Source organism: Leucopleurus acutus (genome assembly GCF_964270905.1).
Source record: "Leucopleurus acutus genome assembly, chromosome: 10".
NCBI lineage: Eukaryota > Metazoa > Chordata > Mammalia > Artiodactyla > Delphinidae > Leucopleurus > Leucopleurus acutus.
The window spans coordinates 34,508,066-34,534,689 of record NC_139153.1 but is presented as its reverse complement, the minus strand read 5'-3'; the positions used below and the strand labels follow the sequence as shown (position 1 = coordinate 34,534,689).

Here is a 26,624-nt window from a genome sequence, read left to right as displayed (position 1 = left end):
ACATCAGTCTCAGGTGTTTCCTGAACAGTGGTCTAAAGTTATTTAAAAAGTGAATTAGACAGGTCAAGGTGATGGCTGTTCTTCTGGGGGCACGTGTGCTTGTGGGCAGCTTCATTAAACCATTTGACTTAGACTATTAACCATATAATAATCCAGCTAGCCATATTGCAATTATCTCCCATCTTACATTATTAGAACATCCCTTGTGATTTATTTTTAAGTCACCATGAGCAAAGGAATTTTATTTTTTACTTTTTAAAATGATGACATTTTTCTACTTTGTTTTCTCTGTCAGAATATTTAGCAGTTGTTTTTAAACACAGGATGAGGCCCATCAGAATCATCTGGTGGTACTTGTGGAAATGTATGTTCCTGTGCTTCGCCCTGTACTTACTGATTCGCAATCTACAGGAGGTGGGTCTGGGAATCTATATTTTGGCTAGGTTCTCCAGATGAGGGATACTTTCCTGGACTTCATTGCCAAAAGTTTGATTCTTTCTCCTTCTTCCTTATTGGCATAAACTGGGGAAAAACTCATAAATAATTTAGAAAAAAAGAAAAGGAGAAGAAAACTGAGGGCAAGGCAATGCCAAAAGTTTCATGTGTACCTCCCCTCCCCAAAGATTCAGAGGTTGTTGTTGGTGATGTATCACCAGTGTGTGTTCAGGGCTGTAACTGGGAGGTGTGGTTATAAAACAACCAGGCTCAGATGAAAATGGCTAACCTAGTATTTCGAGTTGAGTTTATGGAAAATGAGTGACAGTTAAAAAGGGATGAGTAATCATAAATGAACTGTGAATCAGGGCTTCAGGAAAACCTGAACAGAATCCACCCAGGCATCACTAGCACTTTGGGAGGAGGGATTTCAGAACTGTGTCATTGAATTTTGGAGAAAGCGGTATTACCTCCCTGTAAGAAGGTGTGCTGAACTATGAACCAAAGCTACGATGCATGAAGTTAAGTCATCACCATCAATTTAGAAAGGGGAGAAAGTAGACAGGAATGGAGTTCTCCAGATTACTACCACAGTGATTTTTAAAGGATGAGGCAAATTAACTGTTTAGTGTATCATGACATACATTTTTCCTCTCATTTTAGTGTATGTTTTATTTCTTTTTATAAATTCTTCTGTGATGTGACTTTTTCCCTCTGAAGCAGTCTTTTTTTTTTCCTTCTAGCCTTAAACATATTTTAAAGCAAAAACTATGAAGTACAACCCTGCTGTTTTTAGATGAAAGTAAATATAATTTATTAAATGCATTTGTTTATGAGATTATGTGTTCCCTGTGCACACATGTGGTGGCAGACACTGTGGTAAGTACCAGGGATTGGGGATTGAGATTGTTTTCATTCTTTTTCACAGCTGCATAGTGCACTGTTGTATGGATGTATGAGAGTTTATCCACACGACTTTCTATTGATAGACATTTTGGTTGTTTCCAGTCTTTTCTTATTACACCTGATCTTGCAATGAATAGCTTAACACATACATAATTTAACATATTTGGCAAGATATTTGGGGATGTATTCATAGGAGTAGGATTTCTAGATGAAAGGATAAACACATGTATCATTTTCCTAATTGTTGCTTCTCCTTCATGGAGGTTGTGCCATTTTGCATTTCTTCTAGAAAGTTATGAGAGTGCCTGTTACTCTTTAATCTTTCCAATTAGAGCATTGTCAAACTCTTAGGTTTTTGGGGATTTTTTTTTCCCAATTGAAAAATACTTTTTATTGTAGTTTTAATTATAATATCCCTTACTAGAAGTGATAGTGCAGATTTTTTACTTATATTAGAAATATTGTCTTTTTAAGTGAAATGTTGCAAATAATTTTCCAAAGTTTGGCTTTTAACTTTTTCAAAGAACTATTCTTTGATTTTTTAGAAATTTCTTTTATTGTTCATTTTCTGTTTCTTTGATTATTGTTTTAACTTTATATATTCTTCTATTTTCTTTGGGTTTTATTTGCTATTTTTTTTCTAATTTCTTAAGGTAAAAGCCTAGATCATTGTTTTTAGGTAATTTTTCTTCTCTAAACATTTAAATCTATAAATTTCCCTCTACGAATGATAACAATATAACAATCCCTCTACGAATGATAACAATGATAACAACAGACTTTGATATGTTGTCTTTTTATTGTCCTCTAGTTTAAAAATATTTTATAATCTGCTTTGTGATTTCCTTTTTGATTTCTGTGTTATTTAAAGTGTGTGGCTTAATTTTCCAAATATTTGGGAAGTTTCTAGATTACTTAATATATTTTATTCCTACTTCAATTCTATTGCAGTTTGAGATCATATTCTGTATGATTTAAGTTCTTTCAAATTTACTGAGACTTATTTTATGGCCCCGTATATTGCCATCTTGGTGAATACTCCACATGCATTTGAAAAGAATTTGTATTTGACAGTTGTTGCTTGAAGCATTCCATAAATGTCAATCAGGTCAAGATGTTGATAGCATTGTTGAAATCTTCTGTATCCTACCCGATTTATGGTCTAATTGTTTTATCAAGCGCTGAGAAAGGGTTGCTAAAATCTCCACCTCTGATTGTGGATTTATGTATTTCTCCCTTTATTCTATAAATATTTGTTTCATTATTTTGAGATTCTGTTATTAGGTGCACACAGGATTTTTATGTCCTCTTGATTAATTATCTTATTTTCACTATTAAGAAATGGCCATATTAATCTCTGGTGGTACTCCCAGTCTTTGATATTAATATACCACACCAGCTTTCTTCTGGTTACTATTTGCATGTTATCTCTTGTACCATTCTTTTACTTTCACCTTGTCTGTGTCTTTATTTTTAAGTGCACCTCTTGGACGCAGCATACGTTTTTGGTCTTGCTCTTTAGTCCCTTTCGTTCTTGATGTTGTTTATGGTATATTTTATTGTATTTTTATTCACATTTTAAATTTACATATGATAAAATTTGTTCTTTTTGTCATAGATGAATTTTGACTGACACTTACAGTTGTATATCTACCATCACAATCAAGATATAACAGTTCCATCACCCTAGAAAATTCTCCTGAGGTGTCCCATTGTGGTCAGCACTATCCCCCAAGCACAGCTTCTAGCAAACAGTGATGTTTTCTGTCCCTATAATTAAGCCATTTCCAGAATATCATATAAGTGGAATCATACAGAATGTAGCCTTTTGAATCTGGCTTCTTTTACTTAATGTAATGCAGTTGAGATTTATTCATGTTATATCTTATCAGCAGTTAATTCCTTTTATTATTGAATAGTATTCCGGTGTATGTACCACAGTTGGTTTATCCATTTTCCAGATGATGGACGTTTGGGCAGTTTGGAATTTTTAATGATTGTGAATAGAACCAGTGTAAACATTCACAGACAGTTGTTTATGTGAACATAAGTTGTCATTTCACTTGAATGAATACCTAGGAGTTGAATTTCAGGACCGTATGTTTAATTGTGTGAGAAATTGCCAAATGAAATTTTTTAAATGGCTGTACCATTTTGTCTTTTTGCCAACAGTGTATGAGAGTTTCAATTGCCCCTCATCCTTGCCAGCTTTTTATATTGTCATTTATATTGATTTATTTTTATTTTAGCCATTCTGAGAGCAGCACAATGGCATGTCATTGTGGTATAACATTTCTCTACTGAATAATGATTTTAGGCTTCTTTTCTTGTGTCTATTTGCCCTCCATGTGTTTTGTTCAGTGAAATGTCTGTTCACATGTTTTACCAATTTTTAAAAATTGAGATATAATTGACATATGACATTATATAAGTTTCAGGTATATAGCATAATAATTTGATATTTATATATATTGTGAAATGATCACTACAGTAAGTCTTGTGATGAGAAAACTTTTAAGATCTATGCCCTTAGATAGTGTCAAATATACAATACAGTATCATTAACTATCACTATATATATATATATATATATATATATATATACACACACACGCACGCGCGCACACACACACACACACACACAGAGTCACCGTGCATTTAATCCCTATGACTTATTTATTTTATAACTGTGAGCTTGTAACTTCTGACCACCTTCACCCATTTCACCCACCCCCAACCCCTGCCTCTGGCAACCACCAATCTATTCTCTGTATCTGAGTTTGAGTTTTACTTGTTTGTTTTAGATTCCATGTATAAGTGAAATCATACAATATTTGTCTTTTTCCATCTGACTTATTTCCCTTAGCATAGTGCCCTCAAGGTTCATCCATGTTGTTTTAAATAGCAAGATTTCCTTCTTTTTATGGCTGAATAATATTCCATTTTATATATACCACATTTTCTTATCCATTCATTCATCAATGGGCATTTAGTATGCTTCCATGCCTTGACTATTGTAAATAATGCTGCAGTGATTATGGAGGTACAGATATATTTTCAAGTTAGTGTTTCCATTTCTTTTGGATAAATACCCAGAATTGGAACTGTTGGATCATATGGTAGCTCTATTTTTAATTTTTTTGAGGAACCTCCATACTGTTTGCTATCATGGCTGCACCAGTTTACATTTCCCCCTTTTTGTGTACCTGTTGGCTATCCATATGTCTTCTTTAAAAAGGTGTCTATCAGATTCTCTGTCCATTTTTTAATCAAGTTGTGGGGGTTTTTTTGCTGTGTTTTGTCCATTTTTTTAAATTGGGTTATTTGTTTTCTTTTTGTTGAGTGTTTTGAGTGTTGAAAAATTTTTGTATGTTCTAGATACAAGTATTTTGTAGAAATATATGATTTAAAAATATTTTCTGCTAGCTTGTAACTTGTCTTTTCATTCTCTTAACAGTGTCTTTCAGACAGAACAGAAATCACTTTTGTTGAAATCTCATTAACTGATTTCTTTGATGGATTGTGTTTTTGTTTTGTATCTAAGAAATCTTTGTCTAACCCAAGATCACAAAGATTTTCTCCTATACTTTCTTCTAAAAACTTTATACTCTTCAACTTTATATTTAGGTTTGTAATCCATTTTGAATTAATTTTTGTACATAGTGTGAGGTACATATTGGGATTTTTTTGCATATGGATATCTACTTATTCCATTATCATTTTTGAAAAAACTGTCCTTTCTCCACTGAATTACCTGTGTGCCTTTGTTGAAAATCAGATGACCTTATATATGTGTGTCTATGTTTGCACTCTATGCTATTCAGTTGATCTATGTGTCTATCTTTTCTCCAGTAACAAGCTGTCTTGATTATTGTAGCATTCTGTTATGTCTTGAAACCAGGTAATGAGAATCCATAACCTTTCCTTTTTTCCACTTTTTCAAAATGCCTTTGTATATTCTAGTACATTTGCCTTTCCAAGTAAATTTTGGAATAAGCTCGCCAATTTCTGTAAAATACCCTGCTGGGATTTTGTTTGAAATTGTGTTGACTATAATCAGTTTGGGGAGAATTGACATCAAAACACTACTGAGTCTTCCAGTCTATAGCCAAGGTATATCTCCCCATTTATTTAGGTCTTTGATTTCTTTCATCAGTGTTTTATAGTTTTCAGCTTACAGATTTTTCAAATATTTTATTAGAGTTATACCTAAGTATTTCCTGTTCCTTTGGTACTACTTTAAATGATACTTTTTCATTTTGGTTTCTGACTGTTCATTGCTAGTACATAGATTTTTCCATATTGATCTTGTATTCTCCCTCCTTACTAAACTGACTTATTAATTCTACTTACTTTTTTTTTCTGTGGCTTCTTTAGGACTTTCTGTGTAGACAAATTATGTCATATATGCACAGAGACAGTTTTATTTCTTCTTTTCCAATCTTTCTATTCTTGCCTATTTTACTGACTAGGACCTCCAGGGTGATATTGAATAGGAGAGTGTGAATGGACAATCTTGTCATGTTCCTGATCATAAAGGAAAAGGATTTAGAACTTCATTATTAGGTCTAGTGTTAGCTATTGTTTTTTTATTTAATGCCCTTTATTAGATGAAGAAAATTCCCTCTTATTCTTATAAAAGTTTGTCAAAAGTTTTTTTTTCATCCTTTTAGATAATCATAGTTTTCCTACTTTAGTCTTTTTATATACTGTATTGCATTGGTTTTTGAATGTTGAACCAGTCTTTCATTACTGGAGTAAATCATACATGGTCGAGATATAATATTCTTTCCATATACTGCTGGATTCAAATTGCTAATATTATACTGAGAAATGTTTGCTTTATATGGTCTATCGATGTGTAATATCCTTTTCTTGTAATGTTGTTGTATGGTTTTGATATCCGTATAATTGTGGCCTTATAAAAAGATTTGTGAAATGTTTTCTCCTCTTTTACATTCTAGAAGATTTTATGTAGAACCTATATTATTTCTTATTTAAAGATGTAGTAGAACTCTCCCAGATTGAACACTTCTGGGCCTTGAGATTTCCTTGTGGGAATTTTTTTGGTTTTGTTTTCGTTTTGGCCACACTGCATGGCTTGTGGGATCTTAATTCCCTGACCGGGGCCAGGCCCTCAGCAGTGAGACCGTGGAGTCCTAACCACTGGAACGCCAGGGAATTCCCTCTTTGTGGGAAAATTTTAACTTCAAATTTAATTTCTTTATTCAACAGAAGACTATTGAAGTTAATCTATTTCTTGTTGAATGAGCTTCGGTAGTTTGTGTCTTTCAAGGAATTTGGTTTATCTGCATTGTCAGATTTATAGTCATAGTGTTGTGTTTTTGTATTCCCTTATCCTTTTCATATCTGTAGGGTCTCTAGTGATGTTCCCTTTTTCATTACTGGTAGTTTTACTTTTAGTTTGTGTCTTCTCTCTTTTTCACTTGGTACTAGAAAAAACAGAATAGAGGTTTAATAGTTTTGTTGATCATGTTAAAGAACCAGTTTTTAGTTTTATTAATTTCTCTGTTGTTTTTGTTTGTTTGTTTGTTTACAAGTTTGCTGTTCTTTTCTTAGCTTTATCACCTCCCTTGTCTTCCTTGCTTTGAATTTTTCTCTTCTTTTTCTAGTTTCTTCTGGTTAAAACTTAGATTATTGATTTGAGACCTTTCTTCTTTTATAATATGAGCATTTAATACTAGAAATTTTCCTTGAAGCAGTTTTTTAACCGCATCTCACAAATTTTGATATGTGTTATGTATTTTGTTTTTCATTAAACATTTTTGGAATATTTCAAAGTATTTTCTCATTTTCCATGAAGCTTCCTCTTTAACCTTAGATTATTTAGAAATGTGTTGCTCAGTTTCAAAGTATTTGAGGGTCTTCCAGAAATCTTTCTGTCATTTATTTTGGGTTTAATTTCATTATGGTTTGGGAACATTCTTTGTATAATTTCAATTCTTTTAAGTTTCCAAAGATTTGCTTTATGACTTATAACATGATTTAATTTGGTGAGTGTTTCCATTTTTTAAAAAACGTATATTTTGCTGTTGTTAATTGGAGTGTTCTATACATGTCAGTTAGGTAAAATTGTTTCTATATCCTGAACAATTTTCTGTCCACTTATTCTGCTAATTCTATTGATTACCGAAAGAGTACTGTTACAGTCTCCAACTATAATTGTGGATTTGTCTATTTTTTCTTTCAGGGTATATTAGTTTTTGCTTCATGCGTAATAATTCTAAATGTCTATATACCTAACAACATTTGATATATATGTTATTATGCATTTTGCTGAGTTAACTCCTTTATCACTCTATGATATCCTTCTTTATATTAATATAGTCACTCCAGATTTTTTTTAATTAGTATTTTCATGGTATATCTTTTAATATTTTTACTTTGAGCTTATCTATGTGTTCATAATTAGAAGGTTTCTTGTTGACGAGATACAGCTGGGTCTCACGTTTTTATGCAGTGTGTCAATCTTTATCTTTTAATTGGTGTGTTTAGGCCATTAACTTTTAATTTAGCTCGTGATATGTTTGGCTTAAAAGCTACCATCCTTTTGGTTGTGTTCTGTTTGTTGTTCCTCTCTGTTTCTTTTCTCCTCTTTTTCTCCTACCTTGTTTTCTGTTGAGTGTTTTATGATTCCATTTTTTTCCTGCTACTGGTTTATAATTTATATGTTTTCAAGTAGATTTTTTTAATGACTGTAGTAAGGTTTACAACATACATCTTTAATTTCTCATGGTTTATCTTCAAATAATACTATGTTTCATGTGTAGTGTACATACCTTATGATAATATACTCCCAATTCTTCTCTCTCATTTTAAGCCACCTGATATTTTTTTCTATATTTTTTTGGCCCAGTCTCTCTTTACTCAACTCTGAGATTCAAAATTCTTGTTTGTTAGACTGCTTGATACTGTGTCATTGCTTATTGAAGTTCTGTTCATTTTTGTTTCAATCTTTTTTTCTCTCTTTCTGTTCTCTTATTTGGTGGTTGCTATTAACTTGGCTTCAAGTTTACTGATCTTTTCTTCCATTAAAAGCCCAATCAGCTTTCAAGTCTATTCAATGAATTTTATTTTATTATTTTTTATTCAAGTATAATTAATTTACAATATTATATTAGTTTCAGGTGTACAACATAGTGATTCAGTATTTTTATAGATTATCCTTCATTTAAAGTTGTTATAAAATATTGGCTATATTCTCTGTGCTGCACAATATATCCTTGTTGCTTACGTATTTTATATATAGTAGTTTGTACTTCTTAGTCCCCCTACCCCTATGTTGCCCCTCCCTCTTTCTCTCCCCACAGTAACCACTAGTTTGTTCTTTCTATCTGTGAGTCTGGTTTTGTTTTGTTAAATTAATTCAATTCATTTGTTTTATTTTTTAGATTCCACATGTAAGTGATGGCATAGAGTATTTGCCTTTGTCTGACTTATTTGACTAGCATAATACCCTCCAGGTCCATCATCCATCCATGTTGTTGCAAATGGCAATATTTCATTCTTTTTTATGGCTGATTAATATTCTGTTATATAGGTGTATATGTATATATATAAAATATATGAACCCCCACATCTTCTTTATCAACTAAAATTCATTGTATTTTAGATTTCAGGTACTTTATTCTTTCTGTTTTAGGATTTGAATTTGGTTATTTTATACAGTTTTCGTATTTCTGCTGAAATTCCTTCATCCCTTTGACCAATATATCCATGGTTTTAGGTTCATTAACATATAACTATATTTTCTCATCTACATATTTACTAATTCTAACTTCTGAGTCATATGTTGTTCTCTTTTTAGTGACTGATTTTTCTCCTAAATGTTTTGTCACATTTTATTATTTCTTCACATGTATAGTAGTTTTTGCACACTGAATATTTTGGATGGTACATTGTAGATGCCCTGGATTTTCTAATCTTCCTTTGGAGAATAAACTTGATTGTACATTGCATTTAAATTACCAGTGGATCACCATGCTCTTTGGGTGGCTTGGTTTTAGGTTTTCATTGGTTAGTCTGTTTCATCTTTGCTTCTAGCCCTGGAATGTAGTATTTATTCATTAAAACTTTTTCCCCTTATCATGTATAGCATTTATCTGCATCAGTTAGAATTATAGGTGTCACCCTAGGTTAATTTAACATTCAGAATTTTTGGATTTTAACAAAACACCTCTCTTTTTGTTTTTTTAATAAGAAAAATATGATTTTTGGGACTTCCCTGGTGGTGCAGTGGTTAAGACTTTGCGCTACCAATGCAGGGGGCCTGAGTTCGATCCCTGGTCAGGGAACTAGATCCCACATGCATGCCACAACTAAGGAGCCCTTGAGCCACAACTAAGGAGCCCACCTGCTGCAACTAAGGAGCCCATGTGCCACAATTAAGGAGCCCGCCTGCTGCAACTAAGACCCAGTGCAACCAAATAAATAAATAAATATTTTTTTTAAAAAAAGAAAAGTATGATTCTCTTTAGGGTTGGCAGTGGAGGGAGCTAAACAAAAGAGAAGATGATTGTGACAACTAATCAAAGTCTGTTATATCAACTTAGAGTTTTGTGCAAGGAGGAAACGATGATGTGAAAGCCAAGTACTTTATGATGTTAGATTGGGGAGGTACCTTAGAAATCACTTTTGAGGTAGGAAAACTAAGGCTGAGAGAGGGAATGCGATAATTCCCAAGGTGGTTTGCCTCTTAATTTCACACTGGGAGCTTGATTCAACTCCACTGACTTTTGAACCAGTCAACTTTCCAGTATCCCCTGCTATTCCCACCTCCTTCATTTTATTCCTCATATCTACTCCACATTGATATTGTCTATGTGGATATGGGAGAATAGTTTTCATTTTTGTTCTGGGACACTTGTTTTCTTCTGTGTTGGAGTATATCACCAATAGTCACAAAAATCTGTGTGAACACCAATCTCTCAAACCTACAACATTGCCTTAGATATAATGTTTCTGGAATGCATCTGTCTCTCTTGAAATTTCCCTATGTCTCTGGGTCTCCACCTCAGTACTTAACACCCTTCAAAACGAATAACTATGCTGTTTTGTGATAAGAAACTATTTAATAGTGGTGGGAATTATTAGCAACATTGGTTTAAGAAGTCAGATCTCAAAATATACCAAACTACATGATTTGTCTGACTCTCTCCCTGGGAGATTGATTCAAAGCTACAAGATATATTATTCAGAAAGCATCAAAGTAACAAAGCGTGGGTGCAGCCTTTATTTCATTTGGTGAAAATATATTGAGTTTCAACTGTACATCAGGCAGAGTTAAAGATGATATTATAGAGGAACTCAGAGAGGGCTCCTGATGGGGACTTAACCCAAGGATATATAGTCAAATTGGTCACATGGAAGAGGGCAGCAAAACCACTAAGGAGGTACTTCCTTTTTCTTTCAATTAATGATCTTGGAGGAATTTCACGTGATTTTAGTTTTAAGCAACTGAGATTGTAAAGCAAATGCTGATCACTGAGATTTAGTTTTCTACATATGTATGTCTATAGTCTAAAAAATAGAAAGCTATTTTTCCATGGTTCTGGTTCCTATTAAATGTAATTTCTACTCATTGTAGAAGACTGAACAGTAGAGAAATATATAAGAATAAAGTAAAAATCACATGCCATCTCACCACTCAGAACTGAGGCAGAGAAATTACATGCTTACACTCTAAAGCCAAGTAGTCTGGATCTAAATCCCAGCTCCATGTCTTATTAGCTCAGTAACTTCAGGCAAGTTACCTAGTTTCTTCATCTATAAACTGTGGATAAGTAAAAGTATTTAAATGGTGCTATATTTCCTTCTAGGCTTTTTTTTCTATGCAAAACTTATACTTAGTCTAATTGGTTTTTTGCTCTTAACAAAGTGTGGTAGACAAAATGCCTTTTTCATATAATGCAAGATGTCCAACCTTTTAGAAAGAAATTATTGATAGTAGAATGTGACTTTTCCAGCTAAAATTAGATGTTCAACTCTCCAGTGAATTCTTTTTAGTTTTGAGTCTGTTTATACCTCCCGATCGTTCATTATGATGTTGTTCTATTTTGCTAAATGAACCCAACAATTCACTTGGAGATTGTAGAAGACATTGTAAAGCCAGAAAGTGGGAGATTATAACTGTGAATCCAAAGTAATGTCAATTTGAACCCTCCAATCGAGAGACAGGTTCTCTGGTGTCAGTTTATCAGTGAAATTTGCCCCAAACACTTTTCCATTTGATATTTTGATTTTTATGGGGTAAGATGGAAGGAGTAAAGTCTGACAGCTTAAATCCAGAACTTGGCTCTGATACCTATTACCTGTGCTATCTTAAACCAAGATGGGACCAAATTACTTACATTCTCTAAATCTCAGGTGCTTTTTCTATAACTTGGGAATAATATGACCTGCCTCCTAGAGTTGTTGTGAAATAAACCAGTTTTAGGTAAAAGACCTTCACACAATGACTGCTATGGTAAGGGCTCAGTAAGTGGTAGATGGTGATGACTGTGATGATGGTGATTAAAGTGTAATCATTAAAATAAAGACTTAGAGTCAAATAGGTTTGGTTTTATAGAGTTTTTTTACTTTGATATTCAGTGGGTTTTAGGATTTGGAAAAGTTGTTTAACTTATCAAAGCATATATATTTTCATCCTTAAAATGAAGATGATAATTCTTTGAGTTGGTATGAAGATTAAAGGGGGAAGTGCTTAGAAAAGTGCTTGGCCCTAGGTAAATACTCCATAAATGTTAGCGATTATTCTCATTATTTATAAGAAAAGACACTAATAGTTCCAGTGAAAATATTTAACAAATTCCTTACTCTTCTTAAGGGATTAGAAGAAAATGGTTCATGTCATAATTAAGAGGATTTACTGAAGACTCTAGTACCAAAAAAATAAATGAATAAATAAAAGACTGAAAAGCTAAAGTAACAGCCAAGTTTTAAAAATATCTTTTGTTGTCAGCTCTTTTGAGATTTTCTTCTTCTGAGATGAGAAAAGAAAATTAGGTCCTTTTTGCATTTAATTCTATGGGGCTCTTTCCCCCATATTTCAAACACAAAATAGCTTTCCTTGCCACCTGCCTTGGGCTGATAATGCCAAAGAACTTCCTGCCCAAGTGGTTTTTAAGCTCTGGGTTGGCACCATAAATCTCAACAAATCCTTGGTGGGGCTGAGGATGAGTGAAAGTCATTATTATGGGTCTTTTGGACTCATTCTGTCTGCAGTATAGTAAATACCACCGTGGGACACTGCGCCCTGCAGACAAAGCATCACTTGGGCTCTTTGTGTGCACTTTCCATCAGCAAGTCGCAAGTGGAATGTCATAATGTGTCCATTGTATATACATTTTTGAATAAATAACAATAACAAAGACAATATGCTCGTCTCATTTAATCTCAGCTCTTAACTGTGAAAACACAACACATTTCCTACTCTAGTGAAATGGAGCAGGAAAGGCCTGTACCAGTCTGGTTCCTGGCATGCTATCAGAGGAATACCTGGTGGGAGCCATGATGATGGTTTCTAGGGCTCAACTCCCTAATGCCTAAGTTTTCCAATTGTAATTTGATCACTTGTTTTCAGGGATGGGATTTTTGTCAAATGTCTTGTAGGCACCTATTGGACAGATCCCACAGCACTGGCTCTTTTCCAACTCTGGATAGGGTCTCTTACACCGATAGATTTACTGGAAGAATGCCAACAGGTTGTCAAGTGAGGCTTTCCTTGTAGCCCCAGATTGAGGACCTGAGCACCACAGGTTCTAAAGAGAACAGCCATTTAGCTGGCACTGATTTAGAATTGGAAACTCTCCCCCCGACCCCCACCTTCAAGTTTATTTGAGGGTTGACAACTGGTCCGCCTTTAATCTACCACAAGAAGACTGATGAGGGGCCTAATAAGGAAGAGATCAGGGTTCATGGAGAGAGGCGTTTTCCTCCAGGGGGTACTTTTTCCTGCTGGGATCCAGATGGGTGGTGGGGAATTCTCCAAGACTCTAATATATTTTGGGGGTATCTGAAAGAAGGGAGGTCCAGCACTGGCCAAATGTCTGCTGGGTGGCAGGTGTGCTGACGTGTCCTATCCAAGCAGGGGAAAGAGATCTAGAGGGAGAGGGCTAGGCTTGGAGAAGGAGCAACACTGAGGTGGCCTATGGCTGGGCCGGCAAAGATGCCTGTTTCCCAGGGGCCAGATAGACAATATGGAAGATTGCTGTCATCTTGCTGAAACTCAACAAGAGCGTTGCTCTCCAGGAGAGGTCCACACTAAGGGCAAGAGGCTGTGGGCACGATGCTGATGACAAGAGCTGTGTGGGTGGTCACGCTGGGGCCACGTTGAGGGGCTCTCGGTTCTCAGGAGAATCCACGGTAACCTCACAAAAAAGCCACATTTGGGTGCTGGATCCACACAGAGGACACCAAAGGCCAAGCTGTTACAAGCTGTGGTGAGAGATTGCACCATGGCCTGGTGAGTAGGAAATGCTTGCCTCTTTGCTGCTCCATTTTCCCCACCCCAAATGACTGAAGAAGCTAGGAAACAGAAGCTTGAAGGAATGACAGTGTAGAGCTTCAAACTAGATATGAAATTAAAGTATTAAACTAGATTGGACTAATTTTATTAACCTCAAGTTTTCAGAAAGTTAGGGAATCGTTCCAGATATCATTTAGAGATGAGAAAGCAGGAATTCAATACAGTAGGGTTGAAAATAGAGACTTAAAAAAAATTGTTTCGGGAATTCCCTGGTGGTCCAGTGGTTAGGACTCTGCGCTTTCCCTGCCGAGGGCCCGGTTCCATCCCTGGTCAGGGAACTAGGATCCCACAAGCTGCTCCACACGGCCAAAAAAAAAAAATTGTTTCATGTTTCTATCTTTATTAAGCTGAGACAACTCAATAAGCTTGTTCATTTGCATTCCTAGGTTAATCCTCACTGCTGCATGCTGTATTTCAATGTCCTACTGAAGTCTGTTTGCTGCATTTCATTTAAGATCTTTGCATCAATATTCACAAAAAGAGATTATTCCGTAGCTCTTCTTTCCACCCTGCTTCCCTTCCTCCCTCCCTCCCTCCCTCTCCCTCTCTCTCCCTCTCTCTCTCTCTCTCTCTCTGTCTCTCTGTCTCTCTCTCTCTCTCTCTCTCTCTCTCTCTCTTTCTCTCTCTCTCTTTCTCTCTTTCTGTCTTTCTTTTTGTATAATCTTGGTCAGGTTTTATATCAAGGTCCTTGATAAAAGAAATCTGAAGTATTTCCTTCTTTCCCTGTGCTCTGAAGCAGCTTAAATGTTTTAGAACTACATGTGCCTTGACATGCTAACATGATTCACCTGTGAAATGTCCTGGGCCTGACACTTTTGGGGGTGAGCAGGGGAGGCCCTGCTGTTCGTTCTTTCACCTTGTTTGAGCTGAGCCATGAGTAGGTGAGTGTTGCCCTTTTACCTCCCCCATGCCACAGGGTACCACCACTATGGATTAGAACATGGCCTCAATATTTAATTTCCAGTTTAAATTTAAGCAGTCCATCACCAAATGCTTGCTCTCCACAACTTATGGGCCTGGGTCACTGTAGGGCATTTGGGGGCACATTGGGGGGATACAGGCGTCTCCCCACCTCCAAAGAGAATAGGGTCTTTGGAGATCCACATACCCAGTCCACCTGGAGAGTAGTACAACCTAGAACACAGTCAGTGCCAGATTCAAATTGATTCCCTGTGATTTACTCATTGTCTTTTATTTTATCTTTAGAAAAAATATGGACAATTTGTAAAGGTTGAAAAGCTATAAAAAGTGAAAGACTTTAAAATGTTTTAAGATTCTGTCCTGCCCGATTATTTTTTGAGCCATGGTTTTGTACCCAATTAATGAAAAGCAAGCCAACCAAATTCTCCAAATGTTCACCCTGGGGTCCTCTGGGAATCTTAGCCATGGGTTCCCCCCACCACACACACTTGTCCAGGCAGCATTAGGGGAGCAGTGTGGCCGCCTTCCTCATCTGGGTAGCAAAGCCCCCTCAGCAGATAGTCCCTCTTGTCAAGGGAGGCTGTCTTGAAATTGCATCATCTTTTTTCCTCTAGTTCTTTCTCAGTCTGTTGTGAATGGAAAAGGGAGGACTGGGTTATTTCAGTTCCGGCAATGGACAGATCAAAATTGCTTCCCTCTTCCCTATTCTGTTTCCCTTGAGGACCTAATTTATTTCATGCATTTTGACCTATCCCTGCTTAGAAATGGCTGCTGTGATTCTCTGTTGAGGCATTTCCCTTCCGCCTTGTTTGGCCCCCAGGCCAACCCCACAGGCCACGGTCCCTCTACACAGCGATGTCAGTCTGGCTGCTGGGCCCAGCTGGATGGAGGTGTGTTTTATGAAGTTCAACCCTACACCCTGGGCCATAAATACACATTGTGCACATAAATGTACAGCTAACATTGGCCAGACCCCTCCAAAAAAACATGTTAATAAGCAGACAGTAAGTCTTTAAAATATGGAAAAGCAGTTAATCTTTCCGCTGGCAAATCCTTGGTAGGGGGTGTTTTCCTCCACTGTAGTAATAGCTGCCTGCAGAGATTTCCATCTCCTAGGACTGGGGGTAAAAGGGGGGGAGTTTGCTGTGGGACTTCATGAGAACACTTGGGGAGCCTTCACCTTGGAGGGTAAATGTGTTAAAACGAATAATATCTTGCACTGGTTGTCATTAACCATTCATATCAAGTGATCACTGGGTCTGCCCTTGAGGAGCTTGAACACTAATAACTCCAGTACACGACAGAAAGTCGGCTGCCTATGGTAGCAGCCCCGTAACAGGCCGGGGCTCCAGAGGCTTGCAGCTCTGCCCCTGTTACTCTAGGAAATCAGTTAATCTCTTGATTCCCAGTCTCTAATATGGGCACAATTATGTCTTATTGTCTGTATGCTCTCTGAGTCCCAGTTTTCTCTTTTGTGAAATGAGAAAATCAATACTCTTTGCCCCTAGCATAACATTCCATTTTATAAATGTTTTAAGAATACACGTACACATTCGCCTTGTAAAGAGCTCCAATGTTACAGATTAGGTTTAAGTCTCCCCGGACAATTATTCCCAGTCTTCTCCTCTTGTCCACCACTGCCATCCTGTTCCCTCCCCTCCATCCCCTCCTCCCTTGCTCTCTCTCTCACTGATGATGTGGTAGGAGGACCAGACCTGAGGGTAGGGGTGGGGGCTCAGTAGACAGAAGGTGCCTGGAGCCAATACATGCTTGCGTTGTTGGAGAGATGGAAGGTCAGGTCTGCAAATTGCCTCTCATCTGTTGAGCAGCCATGACTTTTATCTGCATGTCTCAGGCAGAGCATGGGAGTTGCCAGTGGGTTGACTTAAGGAGGATATAGGTGACAGCTGTCAATCTGGAGATGACATGATCTGTGCCTTATAAATAGTTAATTTCACTTGGTCCTTTCATTCCTTTTTATCACTAGGAAGACACTTCATATGTTTTGTCCTTTTTTGTGTTCTACCCACATGTGCTCCACTTGTTCATTTATTCCTTCTATGTTAACATGAGTCATGGGTCACTTACTGATACTATCTACTCATAACATAACTGATAAGTCTTATCCATCCCATTTATTTTTCTTGTTCTCTGTAGCAGAATCAAATACTCTTAGATGAGTATTTCTAAATATTCTTAAACATTTATACTTTATGTATAGTTTTGCAACGTTATTTTCCCACTTATTATGTTTTGGGTAATCTTTCATGATGGTAAATTGACACCTTTTACCCTTTCATCTGGTGCCAAGTAGACCATAGAACAGACACACTGTTGCTTATTTAATCATTCCTCTGTTGATGAACTTTCAGGTGGGTTTTGTTTTTTCCTCCTCTCAATGAACAGTGTTACCAAGAGCATCTTTATGTATGTCTTCTTGGGTTCTTGAACAATAGTTCCTCTTACTGAGAAGTAAAACAACTGGAAAAATAGGATTTAAATGATTTTTCACTGCAACAATAACGAATTGTTCTCATAGGGGCTGTAAAATTCACTTTCCTACCAGCAGTGTAGAATAATAGTCACTTCTTCAGACTCTCCATCATTTGATACTACCATAGACAAAATTTTGCCATTCTGCTGGTGAAAAATGCATTTCATTATTTTAATTTCATTTTAATTTATATTTACCTAATTTGTAGTGAGATTGAACCCCTTTTACATATCAGTTGTCTATCTGTGTTTCCTTTTCTGTAAATTATCTCATGGGTTTTGATACTGATTAGGGGCAAGCATCTTCCCTTCTCTCTCTCTGTCTCTCTCTTTTTTTTTTTTATAAAATTCAGTGTTATACAATTGTCCAGACTGTTCTTTATATTTAATCTTATGAATGAATCTTAGGATCATCACCTCAAATTCCATCAAAATTCCTGTTGGGATTTTTATTGAGATTACTTTGAATTAAAAGGTTAATTGAAGGAGAAATGACACCTTTAATATATAACTCTTTCCTTCCACAACCACTGTGGATTTCTTAGGGGTTTTTTTTTCTTTTATATTCAGTAAATTTTGATCATTTTCTTCATAAAGAAACATCTTTTACTAGGTTTATCGTTGGGCATTTCATAGTAATTATTGACAATATCAATGGTTCTTTATTTCATAAATATTTTTTCATTGGTTATTGCCGGTGTCAGGGAAAGGCTGTGGTTTTATATGCTGGTTATGTAACTGGGCAGCTTGCTTAGTTCGTTTCTTGGTTCTAACAGTTGGTCAGTGGGTTCACACGGATTTTCTATGAACACAGTGGTATCTGTTCTTTGGGTGACTTGGTAGTATTCACTTGGGGTTAGATTCTCAATGTGCATTTCAGGTTTTTTTCATGCAGTTGGTTTGCTGGTGTTTTTTATAGCTTGGCCAAATGTTGATAATTTATACTTTATCCCCCAAAGTGTGTTTGATCTAAGTTTTCAAATTGTTTGTAATGATATACGTAATACTCACTTAAAATGTTTAAAATGCCTCTGTCTATTTTCGGTTTTAATGTAACTTTGTGCCTTCTTTTTCTTGATCAGGAGTGCCATAAGTGGACTTATGTCCTTGTTCTTTTAAGCCAGAGTTTGATTCTTTTAGTTATCTTCACGTTTTCATCTGCATCTTATTCTTCTGCTTTTATCTTTATAAGTTCATTCTGTCATTGATTCAGTGAATGTTTACTGAGCATCTGCTCTGTCCCAGGCATAACTCTGGCTGCTGCGAATAAAAGATAACCAGGGGCAGACGCATGTGGCCTTCCTCCCATGGAAACCACAGTTTGTTGTGAGGGACAGACAGTGAGCAGGGAAGGAAGAAGTGGAGGCAAAGGAGATTGAGAAGAAAGGCAGTGAGGTCATTGGTGTCCTTGACAAGAACCAATCCAAGGGTGTGGTAAGGACTACAGCCTTATTGGAGTAGATTTGTGAAAGGAGAGAAGTGAGGAAGTAGAGAGAGAGGAAGAGAGAGAGGAGAGAGAGAGGGATTGTGTATAATTCTTTTTAGGAGTTGTACTATAAATGAGGACGGGAAAGTTGTACTATAGATGAGGACGGTGGTAGGTGAAGGTAAAATTAAGGGAGAGTTTTGCGTAAGCTGACACATGGCTAGTAGACAAGAGAAACTATTTGTACAATGATCACCTCTCTCCTCTTCCATCAGTCACATCCTTGCAGAAGCCTGAGGGCTGGGCTTCAGAGAGGGGCATCAATTCTCAGCACAGTGTACCACAGGGGAGAATGAGTATAGGGCACAGGTGCAGGTTTATGTTCTTATTTTTCCAGTTTCTTGATTCAAAACCACAGTTCATTTATTTGCAACATTTTTTCCCAGTAAAAATATTTAAGCAGCCCAGACTCAAATCTGCACAGATTTGAGTCTGGGCTGCTCTCAAATTCTCAAGGATTAATTGGATGTGTTTTTAACCTTTAATTTCCACTGCTTATATCTTTTTGCTATTAATTTCGAATTTTAGCCGAATGTAAAAGAAGAACATGTAATTGATGCTTTCTGCTCTTTGGAATGTGTTGCCTTTCCCTGCGTTTGAAAATAACTTATATTCTGTTATTGCTTAGGTCTGAAGAGTTTTTGCTCTATATTTTAAGCAAGTCATGCATTCATCATACCATTTTGGTATTTCTATCAGTTTGTATACTAAGATCATGAAAATTCATGTCATATCTTTTTATACTAGATACACTCTAGAGAACAGAACAACTTTTTTGAGAGAAAGATGAAGATAACTTACAGAGAAATTGACCTTTTTTTAATGTTATAGTCTAGTTCATCTGACTAAACTGAATTTGGTAAAATATCATGAAAAATTTATGTGACAGGGATTCTGGGGCTGGGGCTAAATATTAAGCTAATCTGTCGGCTCTAGAAGAATATGGGATTTGTTCTCTAATTTGTTCCTCCAAAGAGTCACTGGTATTTCTGGTTCAAGGAGTACTTTTATGGTGATATTACTTTGTCATTTCATTGTATTGGGTAAGGTGAGAAAGAGGTGTCGTTAGGCTTACTTATGTTGGACTAGCTGTACAGATAAACCCAGAATGTCAGAAGGGCCATATGGCCTTAGTACAGCTTAACTTGGTCTCTGAGAAGGATGGATCTCCTTAAACAACTAGCATTAATTTCATCCAAAAAATACCTCTATTATGGGCAGACATTGTGCAAAGTGGTTCAGGGTAAGGTCTAGGAAGTTCACTTCATATTTTATCATTAATATGACATAGCTTCAGTCTATCCTTGTTGGAGGGAGAAGGAAAAATATACCTCAGAGAACATCAGATGCAACTTGGGGTGATGTTTAGGCCCTGGGAGAAGAAAATGAGTCTTGGAAAAGCTTAACCTCTTAGACCTTGGAAACTGAGGTGATTTAGCCAACTCTGACTCTCCTGTTCCGTACACGTAAAAGTCCTGTCTTCCCAAGGTGAGTTTTATGAGCTATATATGGACATAGATGTACTGTCTTCTTAGTGAAACTTTGTATTTGAAAGTGAAGAGCCTTGGGGAAGGAGGCAACTTGACTAGTAAAGCAGTCTCTGAAACTTGTTTTCCAAAATATTACAGTAGTTCCCCCACCCCAGGGAAAGTTTTCCTCATGGCTATTAAGTTGAGGGATGGTAAGTGACCACTCACTGTCTCTCTGCCTCTTGTTCCAACAGGTCCTTTGTCATCCAGCAAATCCCAAGCAGCAATCTGTTCATGGTGGTGGTGGACAGTAGCTGCCTCTGTGAGTCTGTGGCCCCCATCACCATGGCACCCATTGAAATCAGGTATATCCTTTTGTGTGTAGGTCCAGCCACTACTGATGAAGCTGGTAAGGGGGATCAACAGTAAGGAAACCTAGGGGAGAAATCTTAGAGAGGAGGAGATGATATCCTTTCCACTATTAGAGAGAGAGAAGTTGTTAAGGGAGTTTAGTGCCAAGTTTTGAGCTCTGAAATTCAGAGTGAGGAAAAGGAGCATCTTGGAAATATGCCTTAACAACAGTCAACATAACGAATCCCTTAAGTGTGAACGTTTAAAGGCTCAGAAGATCAGAAGGCGTCCGGAATCTTGTCATGGCTTCCATCCTGAGGTAATCTGAGAACCCTTCCTACTCTTTTCCCATCAGATTCGCCATGAGAATCTCACAGTAGTCAAAGAACTATAGCTCAAAAGTTTACTCTTGAGAAAGCAGTCCCTTTCAGGCAAACCAAAGAAGAATATACGGGAAGGCTAATGGTACTCTACTTTCAGCCTCTCAATGCCTTCTTATTTAGTCTGTGCTTAATAGTCTTATCTTATTATATCCATGTATATGTTTTAAAAGCCTCTTTACTATCTTCCCTACTACAAATGTGCTATAATTTTACCACTTTCCACTATTATACATAAAGTGGCTCTTGCCATCTTGTTTTACTTCTTTCAAATTGTAGTTAAAATTATTTTACTGCTTACTAAAAAATATATATATATATATTTTTTTCCTGCTTACTTTTAGACAGCCTTTTATTTATAAGAAATTCATGTAAAGCAAAACTGGCAATACTAATGTCAGATCAAGAGTCACAATATATAAATGTGGAATGATAAGCCTTTAAAGTCCCCTAACCACACGAAGTCACAACTCTAAAGGCACTACATTTACACCAAAAGTGATGATCAGAGAAAAATTAAACCTAGTACTAAGAAAGGTAAACTTATCACCGATGTAGGTGAATTATGTCCTTCAATGTTGTAGGCAAAAACAATTAAATATGGCAAGAAAAGTTACAGTTTAAAAATTAAGTCTATCCCCCACCTTGAAAAATAGAAAACTTGCCTAGACCAATTACTCTAGGGAGACTGGGAAGATATTCATTTTTTAAAATGCCACCAGAGCCAGCTGAGTGTTAATCTCACCTGTAAATAGCAAATAATTTTAATGTTATTTAAACTATCCAAGTCCTAGAAAATACTTTAAAGTCAGTATAGTACTAAAAAGAATTTGGAATTTATTGAGAATGTTTCCTTCTATATTCGAGGGAGAGTTCAATAACAACATAAGTTGAAAAGGCCTTTGATAAAATTCAGTGATCACCTCTAATAAAAGCTCTATGTAAAATAGAAATGTGAACAATAGTCCAAAAGCAATAATACCACTTCAATTAAAACCAGAACTGCATACATAGCACTAAAGTCACTAGAGTAAAAATCTTTTCAAGTTAATAAGATAATTTGCTTTGGTAAGTAGATACATGATAAACACTAAAAAAAAACAGTTTTTTTTTTTCTTTAGGTTTCTAGACCCACTGAGATGAGGTCAGTGGAACAGAATAGTAATTCTTATGTATGACAAAGGTTCAATTCAAAGGAGAGAGTATAGAATGGACTTGCATGGTAAATGATGGTCTCATAAGAAATTCTAGGGATTGGATTCATGCTCTTGGATTGGAAGAATTAAAGTTGTTAAAATGGCCGTACAACCCAAAGCAATCTACAGATTTCATGTGATCCCTATCAAATTACCCATGACATTTTTCACAGAACTAGAACAAATAATCCTAAAACTTATATGGAAACATAAAAGACCCAGAATCGCCAAAGCCATTCAGAGCAAAAAGAACAAAGCAGGAGGCATAACCCTCTCAGGCTTCAGACAATACTACAAGGCTACAGTAATCAAAACAGCATGGTACTGGCACAGAAAAAGACATGTGGAACAGAATAGAGAGCCGAGAAATAAACCCACACACCTATGGTCAATTAATCTTCAAGAAAGGAGGCAAGAATATACAATGGGGAAAAGACAGTCTCTTCAGCAAATGGTGTTGGGAAAGCTGGACAGTCACATGCAAATCAATGAAGTTAGAACACACCCTCACACCATACACAAAAATAAATTCAAAATACCTTAAAGACTTAAATACATGACATGACACCATAAAACTCCTAGAAGAGAACATAGGCAAGACATTCTCTGACATAAATTGTCCCAGTGTTTTCTTAGGTCAGTCTCCCAAGGCAATAGAAATAAAAGCAAGATGAACAAATACTGTATGCTAACACATATATATGGAATCTAAAAAAAAAGAAAAAAGGTTCTGAAGAACCTAGGGGCAGGAGAGGAATAAAGACGCAGACATAGAGAATGGACTTGAGGACATGGGGAGGGGAAGGGTAAGCTGGGAAGAAGTGAGAGAGTGGCATGGACATATATACACTACCAAATGTAAAATAAATAACTAGTGGAAAGCAGCCGCATATCACAGGGAGATCAGCTCGGTGCTTTGTGACCACCAAGAGGGGTGGGATAAGGAGGGTGGGAGGGAAACACAAGAGGGAGGGGATATGGGGATACATGTATACATAGAGCTGATTCACTTTGTTATACAGCAGAAACTAAAACACGATGGTAAAGCAGTTATACGCCAATAAAGATGTTTGGAAAAAAAATGGGACCTAATCAAACTTATAAGCTTTTATACAGCAAAGGAAACCATAAACAAAACAAAAGGGCATCCTACAGGTTGGGAGAAGATATTTGCAAATGATGCAACTGAAAGGGCTTAATTTTCAAAATATACAAGCAACTCGTACAACTCAATAACAAAAATCAAACAGCCCAATTGAAAAATGGGCAGAAAACCTAAATAGACATTTCTCCAAAGAAGAAATACAGACGGGCCAATAGGCACATGAAAAGATGCTCATCATCACTAATTATTAGAGAAATGCAAATCAAAACTACAATGAGCTACCACCTCACACCAGTCAGAATGGCCACCATCAAAAAGTCTACAAATAACAAATGCTGGAGGGGGTGTGGAGAAAAGGGAACCCTCCTACACTGTTGGTGGGAATGTAAATTGGTGCAGCCACTAAGGAAAACAGTATGGAGGTTCCTGATAAAAGTAAAAATAGAGTTGCCATATGATCCAGCAATCTCACTCCTGGGCATATATCCAGGTAAAACTATAATTCAGAAAGATACATGCAACCCTATGTTCATAGCAGCACTATTCACAATAGCCAAGACATAGAAATAACCTAAATGTCCATCAGCAGATGAATGGATAAAGACGATGTGGTGTATATATATAATGGAATATTACTCAGCCATAAAAAATGAAATAATGCCATTTGCAGCAACATGGATGAACCCAGAGATTATCATACTAAGCAAAGTAAATCAGAAACAGAAAGACAAATACCATATGATATCATTTATATGTGGAATCTATCAAGTATAAGTGGAATCTAAAATATGACACAAGTGAACATATCTATGAAACGGAAACAGACTCACAGATATAGAGAACAGACTTGTGGTTGCTAAGGGTGTGGGGGAAGGATTGGGAGTTTCGGATTAACAGATGCAAACTATTATGTCTAGAATGGATAAATAACAAGGTCCTACTGTATAGCACAGGGAACTATATTCAATATCCTGAGATGAACCATAAAGGAAAAGAAAATGGAAAAATATATATATAGATTATATATATATTATATATACTATATATTATATATATAATATATAATATATATGTATCTCAATCATTTTGCTGTACAACAGAAATTTACACAACATTGTAAATCAATTATACTTCAATAAACTTTTAAAAATAAATAAATAAAAAAGAAATTCTAGGGATTGGAGAGACCTTCTTATCCAAGACCAAAGAGTTATAGAAGAAAAACAGATTTATTTAACTATATAAAAATTATAACTTTTTGATGGAAAAACATAACTAAGTCAGTATCCAATTTATAGAACTTGAAAAAATATTTATAAATCAAAGCATAAAGAGCTCTTTAAATTGATAAGTCAAACAACTGCATATAAAAATAAACCGAGAACATGAAAGATACAATTTACTGGGTGATCAGAAAATACAGGTACCAATGAAATATCTAACAATAGCCATCAAAAGCAAAAATACCCTTTAGCTCTGCACTGTCACTCCTGGGCATCTTTACCTAAGGCCAGGGCAGGAGCAAGTATCATTGTTTGGTAAGGACCTATATTCAGCGCTCTTCGTAGCAGTAGAGAACAGATGAGAAGATGAATGACCATCAATAAGAAAAAAAAAGAACTGAATAAAATAGACCTAGAATAATGGAGATAGAGAAATTTCCATCAATGAGTGGATAAAAATCACGGTGCAGAAAGGAATAAATAATATGATTTGAGTTTTGTAAAACAGAGCCTCCCTTCCCCCAAATTACAAGGAAGGCACACACAAAACCTTCCATAGCCAAGTATCTGAAATGATCAGCCCCCTGAGATGTGATCTTTTACTAAGAAGGTCAGTATTTTGCTTTTATAAAATAATCACAAGAGACTTCTCTACCAACAGCCCTTTGCCTCTTGAATGTTCTGCATAATAGTATACAAAGAGTCATTTTGAATACTTTATGCATTGACAAGTGAAATCAGAGATTCTCATTACTAACGTGATGAAATGTAGACAAGTCCATTTCCTGCCATTATCTAGGTTCCAAATGATTTTGTTCGTACACTGGAGAGCAGGGAGGGATATGGGGACTCCACGTACCCTGGGAAGTTTAAGGCATCTTGGGATCCACCTCGGCTCTAACCAACCCTGCCTTTCCCTGTAGGAGAATGCGAGGGAGTGTGGGGGTGCGCCGAATCTCCAGGCCAAGATGGTCCTTATCCTGCTCCCTCTGCTTTTGATGCTCTTCTCAAGGTGACACTGATGGAGATGTTCTCTTGGCATGCTAAAGTATGGATAAACTGTGAGCCAAAATATGGTGCAACATAGGAGACATGAAATGTAGTCCAACCATCAGCATCTCATGATATTAAGCTGTGCGTGATATAAACTCTTAGAGATATGTTGACAAAAAAGTTATCTTTTTACTTTGCCAGTCATGCAAATGTGAGTTTGCTACATTATTATTATCCTTCATCAGAAACGGGACTGCAAGTGGGCAGCGTCCCTTCTGCTTGAAACCCATTGAAACCAATTTAAAACTGTGTACTTTTTAAATAAAGTATATTAAAATCATAATCTCCTGGTTTGGGTTTTATTATCGTTTTACTGCTGAGAATACAGAATGGAAAGTACATGAAAAAGTCACCCATTCCAGACAGCAAGAAAGGATGGTTGTTGGCAGAGACTTTACTCTACAGCAGATTCTAGACAAGTATTTAACAACTGTTTAGATGCTCCACTCTCAGTTATAAAAATATTTACAGAAGTAAATCAAAATATCATCTACATCAGAAGAATTTATTACACAGAGCTCTGACTTCTGTTGAACAAAACTTCAGTAGAAATCATAATTTGGACGAGAACACAAGCTTCCATAATATTAAAGTGTTGAACTATTTGGGAACAGAAATAGTCATAAATCCTAGGAATTTGTTCTGAGAAGACTTGAAGGAGGAAAAGAACAATGACTACAAATGACTCTCAACCTTATTGCTTGAGAATATGGCTTCTGGCTTTCCCCATAAACAAGAGATGAAATTTGGTCTTATATATAACAGAATATGAAACTACCCAGACCTGTAAGCATTTCTAAATTTCTGAACCAAAGAAAACAGTGTCCATTGGATCATGATTACCAAATAACCATTCCAAGTGGAATAATTTCTATGCCTAGGTAGAAACGAGAATGCCTTTCTTTAGAGGACAAACGTCTAAAAGTCATGTGGAAAAATCAACTTAAACTCTTTTTTGAAAAGCCACATTATCCTGTTGATATTTTAGAAAAACTGATGTAATACTACTTTATCATAAAATGATTCCAGCATTTATAGGAATAACAATACTACATTGTT

General features: G+C 36.2%; 1 protein-coding gene across 1 annotated transcript in view; it reads left to right on the top strand.

The window, feature by feature from the left end:
* The window catches only part of CACNA2D3 (calcium voltage-gated channel auxiliary subunit alpha2delta 3), a gene marked incomplete at both ends in the record, with an annotated part of 784,748 nt that extends 759,220 nt beyond the window's left edge, over positions 1-25,528 (top strand). The window contains 3 exons of the mRNA XM_082847776.1: positions 20,512-20,622; positions 20,840-20,927; positions 25,436-25,528. Of these exons, the coding sequence (XP_082703902.1) occupies positions 20,512-20,622; positions 20,840-20,927; positions 25,436-25,528 (292 nt within the window). The remainder of the gene's footprint in view (positions 1-20,511; positions 20,623-20,839; positions 20,928-25,435) is intronic.
* Positions 25,529-26,624: the final 1,096 nt, after the last annotated feature.